The sequence below is a fragment of the Ascaphus truei genome, chromosome 14 (assembly GCF_040206685.1).
Source record: "Ascaphus truei isolate aAscTru1 chromosome 14, aAscTru1.hap1, whole genome shotgun sequence".
NCBI lineage: Eukaryota > Metazoa > Chordata > Amphibia > Anura > Ascaphidae > Ascaphus > Ascaphus truei.
The window spans coordinates 17731065-17744221 of NC_134496.1; the positions used below are offsets into that span (position 1 = coordinate 17731065).

General features: G+C 46.1%; 1 protein-coding gene across 1 annotated transcript in view; it reads left to right on the top strand.

Annotated features, from left to right (window-relative positions):
- The window catches only part of NAALADL1 (N-acetylated alpha-linked acidic dipeptidase like 1), a 38673-nt gene that overhangs the window by 18599 nt on the left and 6917 nt on the right, over window positions 1-13157 (top strand). The window contains exons 9-11 of the mRNA XM_075569896.1: window positions 683-802; window positions 11568-11653; window positions 12905-12968. Coding sequence (XP_075426011.1) covers window positions 683-802; window positions 11568-11653; window positions 12905-12968 — 270 coding nt within the window. The remainder of the gene's footprint in view (window positions 1-682; window positions 803-11567; window positions 11654-12904; window positions 12969-13157) is intronic.

Genomic DNA, 13157 nt, shown 5'->3' on the forward strand with positions numbered 1-13157 from the left:
CCAACCCCCCCCCCCCCAACTGGTCAATCAGTCCCTGCTTCAGCACAGGTGGCTTAATCAGTCCCTGCTTCAGCACAGGTGACTTAATCAGTCCCTGCTTCAAGCACTGTGACTGGTGGCTCAGTTGATTGAGCCACCTGTGCTGAAGCAGGGATATCCTTAAAACCTAACCTGTTGGGGGGGGGGGGGGTCTTGAGGACTAGAGTTGAGAACTCCTAATGTAACCCCATTCAGAGCCCAAATAAAAAGTGCCAGCCCAGGGTCTCCGAAGAGTGGTCACATGATGTGGAAGGAAGTGCTAGAGGGGACCGTGGCCCCCCCCTCCCTGAGGAGGTCCCCCAGTATTACATCCTGGTTTATAAAGGGGATTTTAAATGGCCGCCCAAAAGGAAGCCACAACCAATGAAGTAGCAGTTTCTTACTTGACCGAAATTTGGCGGCCATTTTCTTTCCCCTGAGATTTTAAACCCGGCCATTTCTCCAGTAAGTATCTCAGGATCTCAATCACTCATTTTAAAATCATGATTTAAATCACCAGTCGTGACTTGGATTACGGATATTAAAATGGGTATTTCAACTGGCCAATCAGAAACCTAGAATTGTAATAAAACAGATTTCAATCCCAGAGATCTTCTAACGAACTGGTAAAATCCCCTTGTATTGACACGGTCCCTATATACAGACAGGTATGTGATGTATGGGAATCACAGAGACAGCTGGGTGCACGGAGCAATAGATCCCAGCAGTGGCACTGCCGTGATGCTGGAGATTACCAGGATACTTGGGACCAAAATCAAACAAGGTAATATCCCTTAATCCAGAGTATCAGGGACAGGATCACACAGTCCTGGGTTTATATGTAATGTAGGATAGTTTTATTATTATTTTTTTTTTTACAAACATATCAATACAAAAGCAACAAACCTAAATTAAAATATAAAAGGTTACATCTTATTTACACTGTATACAGGAAATGTTTACACACTTATATCTGAACCCCCGCCCATCTTCTCTCCCAGGACTTTGTATCCCACCTGTCTCTCTTCCCCTGCTTTATCTGCTCTATATCCTGTCCCACTGCACAGGTTACAGCCACGAGAACCCGCTCTGTGGGGAGAAGACTGCGGGTGATCCACAGCCTGTATTCCACAAGTGCATTGATTAACACCACTGTGCTACCGCTGTAACCCTGCAAGTGATCCCTAAACACACCATATACTATATCACAATAGTTTTGACCCTTTAAATCTGGCATCCGTAATGAGGCGGCCATGCTTTCCCACATCTCCACTGCGAAGGGGCACTCCAGGAGGAGGTGCTCCATCGTCTCCAGGATCCCGGCACAGGAACCTCGGGGTCAGTTCCTGTCCGCTATGTTTTTATATTTTAAATTTGCTCTTACATAAAGACGCCCAGGGAAAGTCAGCCAGACGGTATCCTGAACCCCAAGAGGGATCCTCGGGTCTAATAGATTCTGTAAGGCCTCTTTCTGGTCCTCTATATCACAGTGTTTCAGATCTAATTGTGGGACACATTCTACCCAATACTGCCCAGTACCATTTTGATCCTGGGAACAGAAGTAATTTCCAGAGCAGTTATTTTACATCTATTTAAGAATTTGTACATAATCCTCATATATTCTGGCATGTATACACCTCTTACAATAATTATTTTAACATGTTTTCCATCTAGCCAGTTTGAAGGGGAGACACCCACTTCCTAAAATATATATACGCCCAAACTGGTCGTCTCTGTTGAGAAAATTCTGCAAATTAAAACATACAAAAATAAGAGAAAAAAATAATACCGGGTTCACCATTCCCAAACCGCCTTTCTCTCTCGGCAAATAAGTGATGTCTCGCTTTAACACGTTCAAACGATTTCCCCAGAGTAATTGGAAAAAAAGGCTATATAAAGTAACAGTAATTTCCGCAGGGGAAGGAAATACAAAACTTAAATACACAAACATAGGTAACAAAATAACCTTAATCATTTTAACTTTTTCTCTAAAAGAGAATTTCCACTTCTTCCACCGTTCTACCTTTACCTTACAGATGTTCAGTTTCTCCTTCCAGTTGTGAACACCGGAATTCTCTTTTCCAAAATAAATCCCTAAAACTTTAAAAGAGGCATTGTCTATCTGAATATCCTCAGGTAGACTAAAGGGGGTTTCCTCTTTTCCTAACCAGCAGGCCACAGACTTATCCTGATTCACCAGGGAGTTGGAAACATTTGAGTATTTATTTATTTCCTGGTTAATACCTTCAAATGAGCTTTTTGAGGCAACATAAATACAAACGTCGCCTGCATACGCCTGGCACCTAACATCCCCTTGGTGTTGGGAACCCTCACAGGGTACGGCTTGGATAAGACTATTCTGCTCTAGGTGCCTTAAAAAGGGGTCTATGGAGAAGATTTATAACAGGGGGCTCAGCGGGCAGCCCTGTCTAACACCCGACTTTATGGGAAAAGATTCCCCTACCCAGCCATTAGTGACCGGTCTTCCATAAGCTCCTTCATACAGCAGAGCCAGTTTCTCCACAAATGTATCTGGGAAACCAAATCTTTCCAGAGTTTTAAAAAGATAGACATGATCCACCCTATCGAAGGCTTTGGCCTGGTCAAGATGTAACACACACACCCTGAGCATCTTTTAGGCCACATATAACCTTCTTTTTAGTTCTGGTTTTACCATTTTCAAAGGGATCTGGAGAATAAATCCCACAGCCACCAAAATCTTTCCCGTTTGTTAAAGAGGATAACCGTTCATATTGTAATAACCTCCTACTTTCCTTAACACACCTATACTGCTCAGAATTCACTTCTTGACCATTCTGCATTCTCGTATATAATTGCAGCAATTTAGAACGGAGGGCCAAATATTTCTTATATCTCATCTGGTTTGTTGGACATGAGGTTTTCTTAAAAAAATCTTATGTCTTTTTTAGTGACCTCCCACCAATGCACTATATTGGGATACAGAACTTGTGTGGATACGCAGTCCTTGAAGAACTGAAGGAAATTTTCTCTTACAGTCTCCTCCTGTAACATTGAGGAGTTCAGCTTCCAAACACTGCGGCCTAGAATCCCAGAGGAGTCTAAGTGTAGGGTTATCTGTAGAATAGCATGGTCAGAATATTCTACTGGTGATAATCTGCAGCTGGCAGTATTTACATTGCTCCTAACATATAACCTGTCTATTCTGGTTTTTCTCTCCCCACATACATATGTGTATCCTGGAGTATTTGGGTTGTGAAATCTATAAACATCACTTAAATTAGCCTGTTTACACATATCATTTAGGAAAACAATATCATATTCCAATACTTCTCTACCGCTGCCACGGTCTAGATTCGAGGTCACACAATTAAAATCACCTCCGAGAATGAGACATTTGTATGTAAATAAAAAAGGTTTAACCAAACCAAACAAATCCCTTCTTTGTTTTTTCGTTTGGTAGCCATACACATTAATTAATCTGTGCTTGACATTCTGGAATGACACATCTAGAATAAGACATCGGCCCGGGCTCAACTCAATCACTTTTTCACACTGAAAGTCATATCCCTTGAATAGAAACCCCACCCCATCACTCAGGTCAGGGCCAGAGGACCAAAAAGATGCACCGCTTGTCCATTCCGCGGAAACTGCTGAAATTTCCCTAAGGGACGAGAGTCTGGTTTCCTGCAGGAATAAAATGTCAACGTCCAGGTCCTTGAAAGCGCTATATGCCAGCGGTCTCCTTTTCCTGGTTTTTATGGAGTTAAGATTTAAAGACCCTACTTTAAGAGGGGTGAGGGAGGGATGCGTCATTCTGACTTGATGTTGTTACACTCCACATTCCATTTGTGCTTTTTCCCCTTAGTTCTTCTCCCTTTGCCAGGCGATGACCCTCTTTTGTTTGAAGGTGGCCTCATCCCCACGTCCGGCAAAGCTATAGTTTTTTCACTTTACCATCTGTCTTTGGGGTAATGGTTGTACCTCTGACAGTGGATTCTGTGGGTTGTTCCATTTCCCTCCTGCTGATGTTTTGAGGAGATGGTGCCTTCTGGGAATTCCTCGTTGCTTCTGCATGTGGGCTTCATGGGTACTCAGGTTCCTCAGTTTCCTGCTGTTCCGCTTCTTCTTCTTCCTGATCTTCCACCCTATCAGCCCAGGACTTTTGTAGTGGCTGTTTCGTATCTTTAGGCGGTCAATCACTGCATTAAGGTAACTTTTTAAAAAAAAAAAATCTTGGACAAGCTCAGCTGCACGAGGGTTGTCTTTATTTGCCGACTTTGCAGCTGTGGGAATTTTCTTCCGGAACATTTGAACCTCCCATGTGGATCCTCCTGCTTCCTCACCATCAGCCGCTGCTTCTAGATGTTCTGGAGCAGGGAGAGCCTTCTGGCTTTGTTCTATTGTGCTCTCAAGAGGCAGTTCCATCTCATGCCTCTCCTGTGTACTGGTCCCTCTTGGGAGTCTTTGTTCTGTCGGGTCTGAGAAGGGAAGAGATTATGTGTTGTGTCCTCTCTACTGTGATTGGACTGCAAATTTCCTTTAAAACCTCCTCAATTGGGCGCTAGCCCACGGAGTCCTTCCTCTCCGCAGCTGGCATCTGGGCCTTGGAGTGCAAGTCTCAATCCACCTCTGCTGCAGAGCGCTGCAGAACATACTCTTGTGCTTGATTGTGTTGGGCATGGGGACAGATATTGTATGAATGCTCACTTTTTGAGCACAAGTTACACAAAATGTTGTTCTTACATTCATTTTGGTGGTGCCCCAAATCTTTGCATAGGCTGCATCTGATCTTGTTACATCCTGATGAGAAGTGTGATCTTGATCCGCACTTAAAGCAGCATTTGGGCTGTCCATGGTAGAAACACCTTCCTCATTAATTTCCAATGTATTGGAAGTTTGGTAAGTGTGTCACAGTGTTGTCTGCACACACCAGTTTCACCTCAAACTGAGATCCTCCATTCCAGTATTGTAGAGTTTCCTTGGTCCTTTGAGGATGTCACACTGGCGCTTCAGCCAGAACTCAATGTCAGCCACTGGGATAGATTCGTGGTCAAAGATGATATTCACTATCACAGTCTCAGGCTTAGATATCGCTGTGGCCTCAAAAGACTTCCACTCAGGGCTGCTACTCACTGCTTTGTATCTCTCCCAGAATTTCTCAAGGTGGGTGGAGGTCTTGAAACTGATATCGTAGTATGATGAATAAGGGCCATGCAGGAGGGCGTAAATATCCTCTGGGTCAAAGCGCAAACATTTCTTTATGAGTGTTTTCCCCACATAATCAAAACCTGGATCTTCCTCTCTTGGTCCTAGAAATGTCAGTCTCACCACATTCCTTCTTATGGTTGCCAGGTGTCCAATATTGAACCGGACTGTCCTGTATTTGGACACTCTGTCCAGTAAATAATGAGAGGTAATACCGGACATGTATGTGTATACCAGTATTACCTCTCTGGGCGTGTATGTTGATACCGGTATTACCTATCTGGGCGTGTATGTGGATACCGGTATTACCTCTCTGGGCGTGTATGTGTATACCGGTATTACCTCTCTGGGCGTGTATGTGTATACCGGTATTACCTCTCTGGACGTGTATGTGTATACCGGTATTACCTCTCTGGGTGTGTATGTGTATCCCGGTATTACCTCTCTGGGCGTGTATGTGTATACCGGTATTACCTCTATGGGCATGTATGTGTATACCGGTATTACCTCTCTGGGCATGTATGTGTATACCGGTATTACCTCTATGGGCGTGTATCTGTATACCGGTATTACCTCTCTGGGTGTGTATGTGGATACCAGTATTACCTCTCTGGACGTGTATGTGCATACCGGTATTACCTCTCTGGGCGTGTATGTGTATACCGGTATTACCTCTCTTTGCGTGTATGTGTATACCGGTATTACCTCTCTGGGCGTGTATGTGTATACCGGTATTACCTCTCTGGGTGTGTATGTGTATACCGGTATTACCTCTCTGGGCGTGTATGTGGATACCAGTATTACCTCTCTGGACGTGTATGTGCATACCGGTAATACCTCTCTGGACGTGTATGTGTATACCGGTATTTCCTCTCTGGACGTGTATGTGTATACCGGTATTACCTCTCTGGGTGTGTATGTGTATACCGGTATTACCTCTCTGGGCATGTATGTGTATACCGGTATTACCTCTCTGGGCGTGTGTATACCGGTATTACCTCTCTGGACGTGTATGTGTATACCTGTATTACCTCTCTGGGCGTGTATGTGGATACCGGTATTACCTCTCTGGGCGTGTATGTGTATACCGGTATTACCTCTCAGGGCGTGTATGTGTATACCGGTATTACCTCTCTGGACGTGTATGTGTATACCTGTATTACCTCTCTGGACGTGTATGTGTATACCTGTATTACCTCTCTGAGCGTGTATGTGTATACCTGTATTACCTCTCTGGGCGTGTATGTGGATACCGGTATTACCTCTCTGGGCGTGTATGTGTATACCGGTATTACCCCTCTGGGCGTGTATGTGTATACCGGTATTACCTCTCTGGGCGTGTATGTGTATACCGGTATTACCTCTCTGAGCGTGTATGTGTATACCGGTATTACCTCTCTGGGTGTGTATGTGTATACCGGTATTACCTCTCTGGGCGTGTATGTGTATACCGGTATTACCTCTCTGGACGTGTATGTGTATACCGGTATTACCTCTCTGGGCGTGTATGTGTATAGCGGTATTACCTCTCTGGGCGTGTATGTGTATACCGGTATTACCTCTCTGAGCGTGTATGTGTATACCGGTATTACCTCTCTGGGTGTGTATGTGTATAGCGGTATTACCTCTCTGGGCGTGTATGTGTATACCGGTATTACCTCTCTGAGCGTGTATGTGTATAGCGGTATTACCTCTCTGGGCGTGTATGTGTATACCGGTATTACCTCTCTGAGCGTGTATGTGTATACCGGTATTACCCCTCTGGGCGTGTATGTGGATACCGGTATTTCCTCTCTGGACGTGTATGTGTATACCGGTATTACCTCTCTGGGTGTGTATGTGTATACCGGTATTACCTCTCTGGGCATGTATGTGTATACCGGTATTACCTCTCTTTGCGTGTATGTGTATACCGGTATTACCTCTCTGGGCGTGTATGTGTATACCGGTATTACCTCTCTGGGTGTGTATGTGTATACCGGTATTACCTCTCTGGGCGTGTATGTGGATACCAGTATTACCTCTCTGGACGTGTATGTGCATACCGGTAATACCTCTCTGGACGTGTATGTGTATACCGGTATTTCCTCTCTGGACGTGTATGTGTATACCGGTATTACCTCTCTGGGTGTGTATGTGTATACCGGTATTACCTCTCTGGGCATGTATGTGTATACCGGTATTACCTCTCTGGGCGTGTGTATACCGGTATTACCTCTCTGGACGTGTATGTGTATACCTGTATTACCTCTCTGGGCGTGTATGTGGATACCGGTATTACCTCTCTGGGCGTGTATGTGTATACCGGTATTACCTCTCAGGGCGTGTATGTGTATACCGGTATTACCTCTCTGGACGTGTATGTGTATACCTGTATTACCTCTCTGGACGTGTATGTGTATACCTGTATTACCTCTCTGAGCGTGTATGTGTATACCTGTATTACCTCTCTGGGCGTGTATGTGGATACCGGTATTACCTCTCTGGGCGTGTATGTGTATACCGGTATTACCCCTCTGGGCGTGTATGTGTATACCGGTATTACCTCTCTGGGCGTGTATGTGTATACCGGTATTACCTCTCTGAGCGTGTATGTGTATACCGGTATTACCTCTCTGGGTGTGTATGTGTATACCGGTATTACCTCTCTGGGCGTGTATGTGTATACCGGTATTACCTCTCTGGACGTGTATGTGTATACCGGTATTACCTCTCTGGGCGTGTATGTGTATAGCGGTATTACCTCTCTGGGCGTGTATGTGTATACCGGTATTACCTCTCTGAGCGTGTATGTGTATACCGGTATTACCTCTCTGGGTGTGTATGTGTATAGCGGTATTACCTCTCTGGGCGTGTATGTGTATACCGGTATTACCTCTCTGAGCGTGTATGTGTATAGCGGTATTACCTCTCTGGGCGTGTATGTGGATACCGGTATTTCCTCTCTGGACGTGTATGTGTATACCGGTATTACCTCTCTGGGTGTGTATGTGTATACCGGTATTACCTCTCTGGGCATGTATGTGTATACCGGTATTACCTCTCTGGGCGTGTGTATACCGGTATTACCTCTCTGGACGTGTATGTGTATACCTGTATTACCTCTCTGGGCGTGTATGTGGATACCGGTATTACCTCTCTGGGCGTGTATGTGTATACCGGTATTACCTCTCAGGGCGTGTATGTGTATACCGGTATTACCTCTCTGGACGTGTATGTGTATACCTGTATTACCTCTCTGGACGTGTATGTGTATACCTGTATTACCTCTCTGAGCGTGTATGTGTATACCTGTATTACCTCTCTGGGCGTGTATGTGGATACCGGTATTACCTCTCTGGGCGTGTATGTGTATACCGGTATTACCCCTCTGGGCGTGTATGTGTATACCGGTATTACCTCTCTGGGCGTGTATGTGTATACCGGTATTACCTCTCTGAGCGTGTATGTGTATACCGGTATTACCTCTCTGGGTGTGTATGTGTATACCGGTATTACCTCTCTGGGCGTGTATGTGTATACCGGTATTACCTCTCTGGACGTGTATGTGTATACCGGTATTACCTCTCTGGGCGTGTATGTGTATAGCGGTATTACCTCTCTGGGCGTGTATGTGTATACCGGTATTACCTCTCTGAGCGTGTATGTGTATACCGGTATTACCTCTCTGGGTGTGTATGTGTATAGCGGTATTACCTCTCTGGGCGTGTATGTGTATACCGGTATTACCTCTCTGAGCGTGTATGTGTATAGCGGTATTACCTCTCTGAGCGTGTATGTGTATACCGGTATTACCTCTCTGGGCGTGTATGTGTATACCGGTATTATCTCTCTGGGCGTGTATGTGTATACTGGTGTTACCTCTCTGGGTGTGTATGTGTATACCGGTATTACCTCTCTGGGCGTGTATGTGTATACCGGTATTACCTCTCTGGGCGTGTATGTGGATACCGGTATTACCTCTCTGGGCGTGTATGTGTATACCGGTATTACCTCTCTGGGCGTGTATGTGTATACCGGTATTACCTCTCTGGGCGTGTATGTGTATACCGGCATTACCTCTCTGGACAGTGACCTGACCGGCTTGGGGGCCGCAGGATTTCCCTGAGCAGGGAGAGAGCAGGGCTGTTGCTAGGGGCAGGGCAGCTTCTACCATCCTGATTGGCTGCATTACCCAGCATCAGCCAATCAGGAGGAGGTGTCAGGAGCCTGGGGGTGGGGCCAAGGAGAGGAGGAAACAGCATGGAGCAGAGGTGAGAGGGGTGTGTGTGTGTCCCGAAGCGTTGCACCTTTCACCATTGTGTCCAGTATTTTTGGTGAAGCCACCTGGCAACCCTATTCCATCTTCTTAAAGGGTTTCTTATGGGAATAGTGGGAAAGAATCTCAAACCTTTCAGTGATTTCCATGCGTTTTGCTGTGAATCACTGGGTTTTGCTGGTTCTGTATTTTCCTGGCAATCTGGGCCCCCAGCAGCTGAAACCTGATCCAGACTATCAGTGCTGATTGCAGGCACTTGGTACAGCTGATTTTCCTCTCTCAGTGAGATTTCCCCTCTGGCAATCTGATTCCCCTGCAGCCTCTGTGTGTCTCCCTGCAGCATCTGTGTGTGTCTCCCTGCAGCCTCTGTGTGTGTCTCCCTGCAGCCTCTGTGTGTGTCTGCCTGCAGCCTCTGTGTGTCTCCCTGCAGCCTCTGTGTGTGTCTGCCTGCAGCCTCTGTGTGTCTCCCTGCAGCCTCTGTGTGTGTCTGCCTGCAGCCTCTGTGTGTCTCCCTGCAGCCTCTGTGTGTGTCTCCCTGCAGCCTCTGTGTGTGTCTCCCTGCAGCCTCTGTGTGTGTCTGCCTGCAGCCTCTGTGTGTGTCTCCCTGCAGCCTCTGTGTGTCTCCCTGCAGCCCCTGTGCGTGTCTCCCTGCAGCCTTTGTGTGTCTCCCTGCAGCCTCTGTGTCTCCCTGCTGCCTCTGTGTGTGTCTCCCTGCAGCCTCTGTGTGTGTCTCCCTGCAGCCTCTGTGTGTGTCTCAGCAGCTGAGAGTTGTTCCAGGTTAGCAGTGCTGGTTTCAGGTACCTGTGTAACCTGTGTTTCTCTCAGGGAGTTAACCCTTTCTGGCTCACAGTTTAGCTGCATTGCCTCTTCAGAGTTTATAGCAATGGTCTCTGAGTGAGAAGGAAGTTTCTCAGGGTCTCTTTCCATTGTTTCTGCCTCTGCTGCTGTTTGCAATGTACCTGTGTTTGCCTCCTGACTGACTCCTGCTGCAATCCCCTCATGTAGGCGGCTATCAGCCTCAGTTTCCATGTGCTGAGGACTCTCAGCCTCTCTTCCCTTGGCACATTCAGCCTCTGCATTGGGTTTGGGCACTTTGCTATAAGGCTTGTTTGTCTGCCTGCAATCTCTTGCCGCCGCCTCCTCCTCTTTTCCAGCTCAGCCTCTCTTTTCTCAGTTATAACATTAGGCCAGGGCCATGGTTAAAAAGACCGCGCTGACCCGCGCTGAGGGGAAACATTATCCCTAATGAGCACGGCTTTAGATGGCGCTTCCGCAGGCGTGCGGAGTCGTGTGGAATTGCAGCCGACATAAAATTTTATGTTTTCCCGCTGAGGGAAGCGCAGGGCCGGTCACGTGACCGCCAAAAGCCAATGGCAGTCCGTGACGTCGGCGCCGTGTCATGCTAGCCCCGCCTCCCGCCCAGCGCTCATGCAGGGACACAAAAAATCTCCTGCTTGAGCAGGAGAGTCAGGGCTGCTCAGCGTTGTGAATGTCACCATGTCCGAGGCCTTACTTTGCTGCTGGGATTTACTGCTCTGGGTTTGTATGTTACTTTCCCCGGACAGAACCAGCACCTCCCCCGTTCCCTGTGTCTCTTCCTCCATTCCTTCCTGCTCAGCAATCTCTTTCTCTCTCGGATTTTCTCTCTGAATTCTCCTCAATTCTCTTTCCGTTTGCAAAAGATCCTCAGTGTCAGTAACATCCAGGCCACAGCCCCTGGGGTTCCCAGGTTCACCTGCCCCAGCACCACCACCCCCTCCTGGGCCTGAGGCCACGCTGAGCCCCTAGTGGGAGCTCAAACAGACACAGCCTCTCTCTGCAAGGGTGGCCTCCTGACTGCAGAGTATCAGGGACAGGATCAGCCAGTCCTGGGGTTATATGTAATGTAGACGGACCTCCTGACTGCAGAGTATCAGGGACAGGCCCAGACAGTCCCGGGGTTATATGTAATGTATAGAGACCTCCTGGCTGCAGAGTATCAGGGACAGGCCCAGACAGTCCCGGGGTTATATGTAATGTATAGAGACCTCCTGGCTGCAGAGTATCAGGGACAGGTTAACAGTTCTGAATTTTGGAACTAACATATAGGGGTTTTTTTTAATAGGTAAATGGCGTCCACGAAGATCCATCATTTTCGGTAGCTGGGGAGCAGAAGAATTTGGTCTGATTGGCTCCACGGAGTTTGCCGAGGTAACTTTGGGATGAACCAGAATACTGTAATTGGACCCCCAGGGAAGCGAGTGGGTTATTATATAGGATTTCCCATGGGGCCAAACAAGACGCAGAGAAGATTCAAAAGTAGTTTATGGGCGCTCAAAATAGCAATAGGACTGAGAAAGTCAATAATGAAGAATAACTGAATCAGAAGATAGACGTATTCTTACATGGAATGGAGTGGCATATACACATATTATCCAAGAAGGATATAAAGAATTCCTCTATATGCACTCTCTATGTTATTAAATATATATGTATTTCACATTATAAGGCTTTTAGATCAGTGAAAACTGTTAAAACCAAAAAATAATAAAGTTTTATTGCATCTGATAAATCAAGTGACTCAGTGAAAATAAAATAAAAAGGTTTAAAAAGTCCTATTCACAAAGGGAGTGAGTGGTAGGAGACGCTGTATATTTTTTTCAGACTATAAGTCACATTAATATGTGTGTCTGTATATTTGGAACCACTCTGACATCACAGTGTAATGTATTGATCAGATATAAATATCAAACAGCTCAGTATATTGTGTTTATAAAATATATGATTGCATGCACATCTGTCTCCAATAACATATGTGTCTATATAGTATACTTCTTTATGGCACAGGTAGAATGGTACCCATAAAACACATATAGTTTGGTTCTAATATCAATAGTAGTACTGGTGTTAAACAAGGAGCAGTTAAACCACTAGTATTACAGCGGTCCCAAGCGGTGTGCAATAAATCAATATATTTATAAGTCACGGCGGACCAACGGACATAATAGCCCCCAAACAATTCCCTTAGAATGGTCACGGTGGACCAAGAATCACAGTTTCAAAGGGTTTGCTGTGTCTGCGACATGGTATACAGATTCCCTGGGAAATGCGGTGTCTATGCACCAAAATACTGGCCGTGTATCCTGTACTGAGGTGTCGCCCCTCTGTGACGTCAGGACTCAACGTATGACGCGTTTCGCGTGATTGGACACGCTTCTTCTTCTGACACGGCAAACCCTTTGAAACTGTGATTCTTGGTCCGCCGTGACCATTCTAAGGGAATTGTTTGGAGGCTATTATGTCCGTTGGTCTGCCGTGACCTTATAAATATATTTCAAAAAATTGTGATACTTCTCCAAATCTGGCTCCATTTCGGCTGTGTGCGGCTTTTATCTCTTTATTCATTTTTAAGTGAATAATTCTGTTTACGACAATAAAGTAATATTATTTTCTCCCATATAGGAATATTACAGCAAATTGAGGGATAGAACTGCAGCGTATATCAATGTGGATATCTCGGTGTTTGGTGAGCCCTGCATTAAATCAATCTATTGGGAGGGGTATAAAGGCAGGGAGGGGACAGCCGGGTGTTGGGGTGTATAGGAAGGGGTATTATGGCAGTGAGGAGGGCAGCAGGGTGTTGGGGACTATGGAAAGGGATATAACAAGGCAGTGAGCATGGTGACAGGACATTGGGGTGTATAGCGAGGGGTAT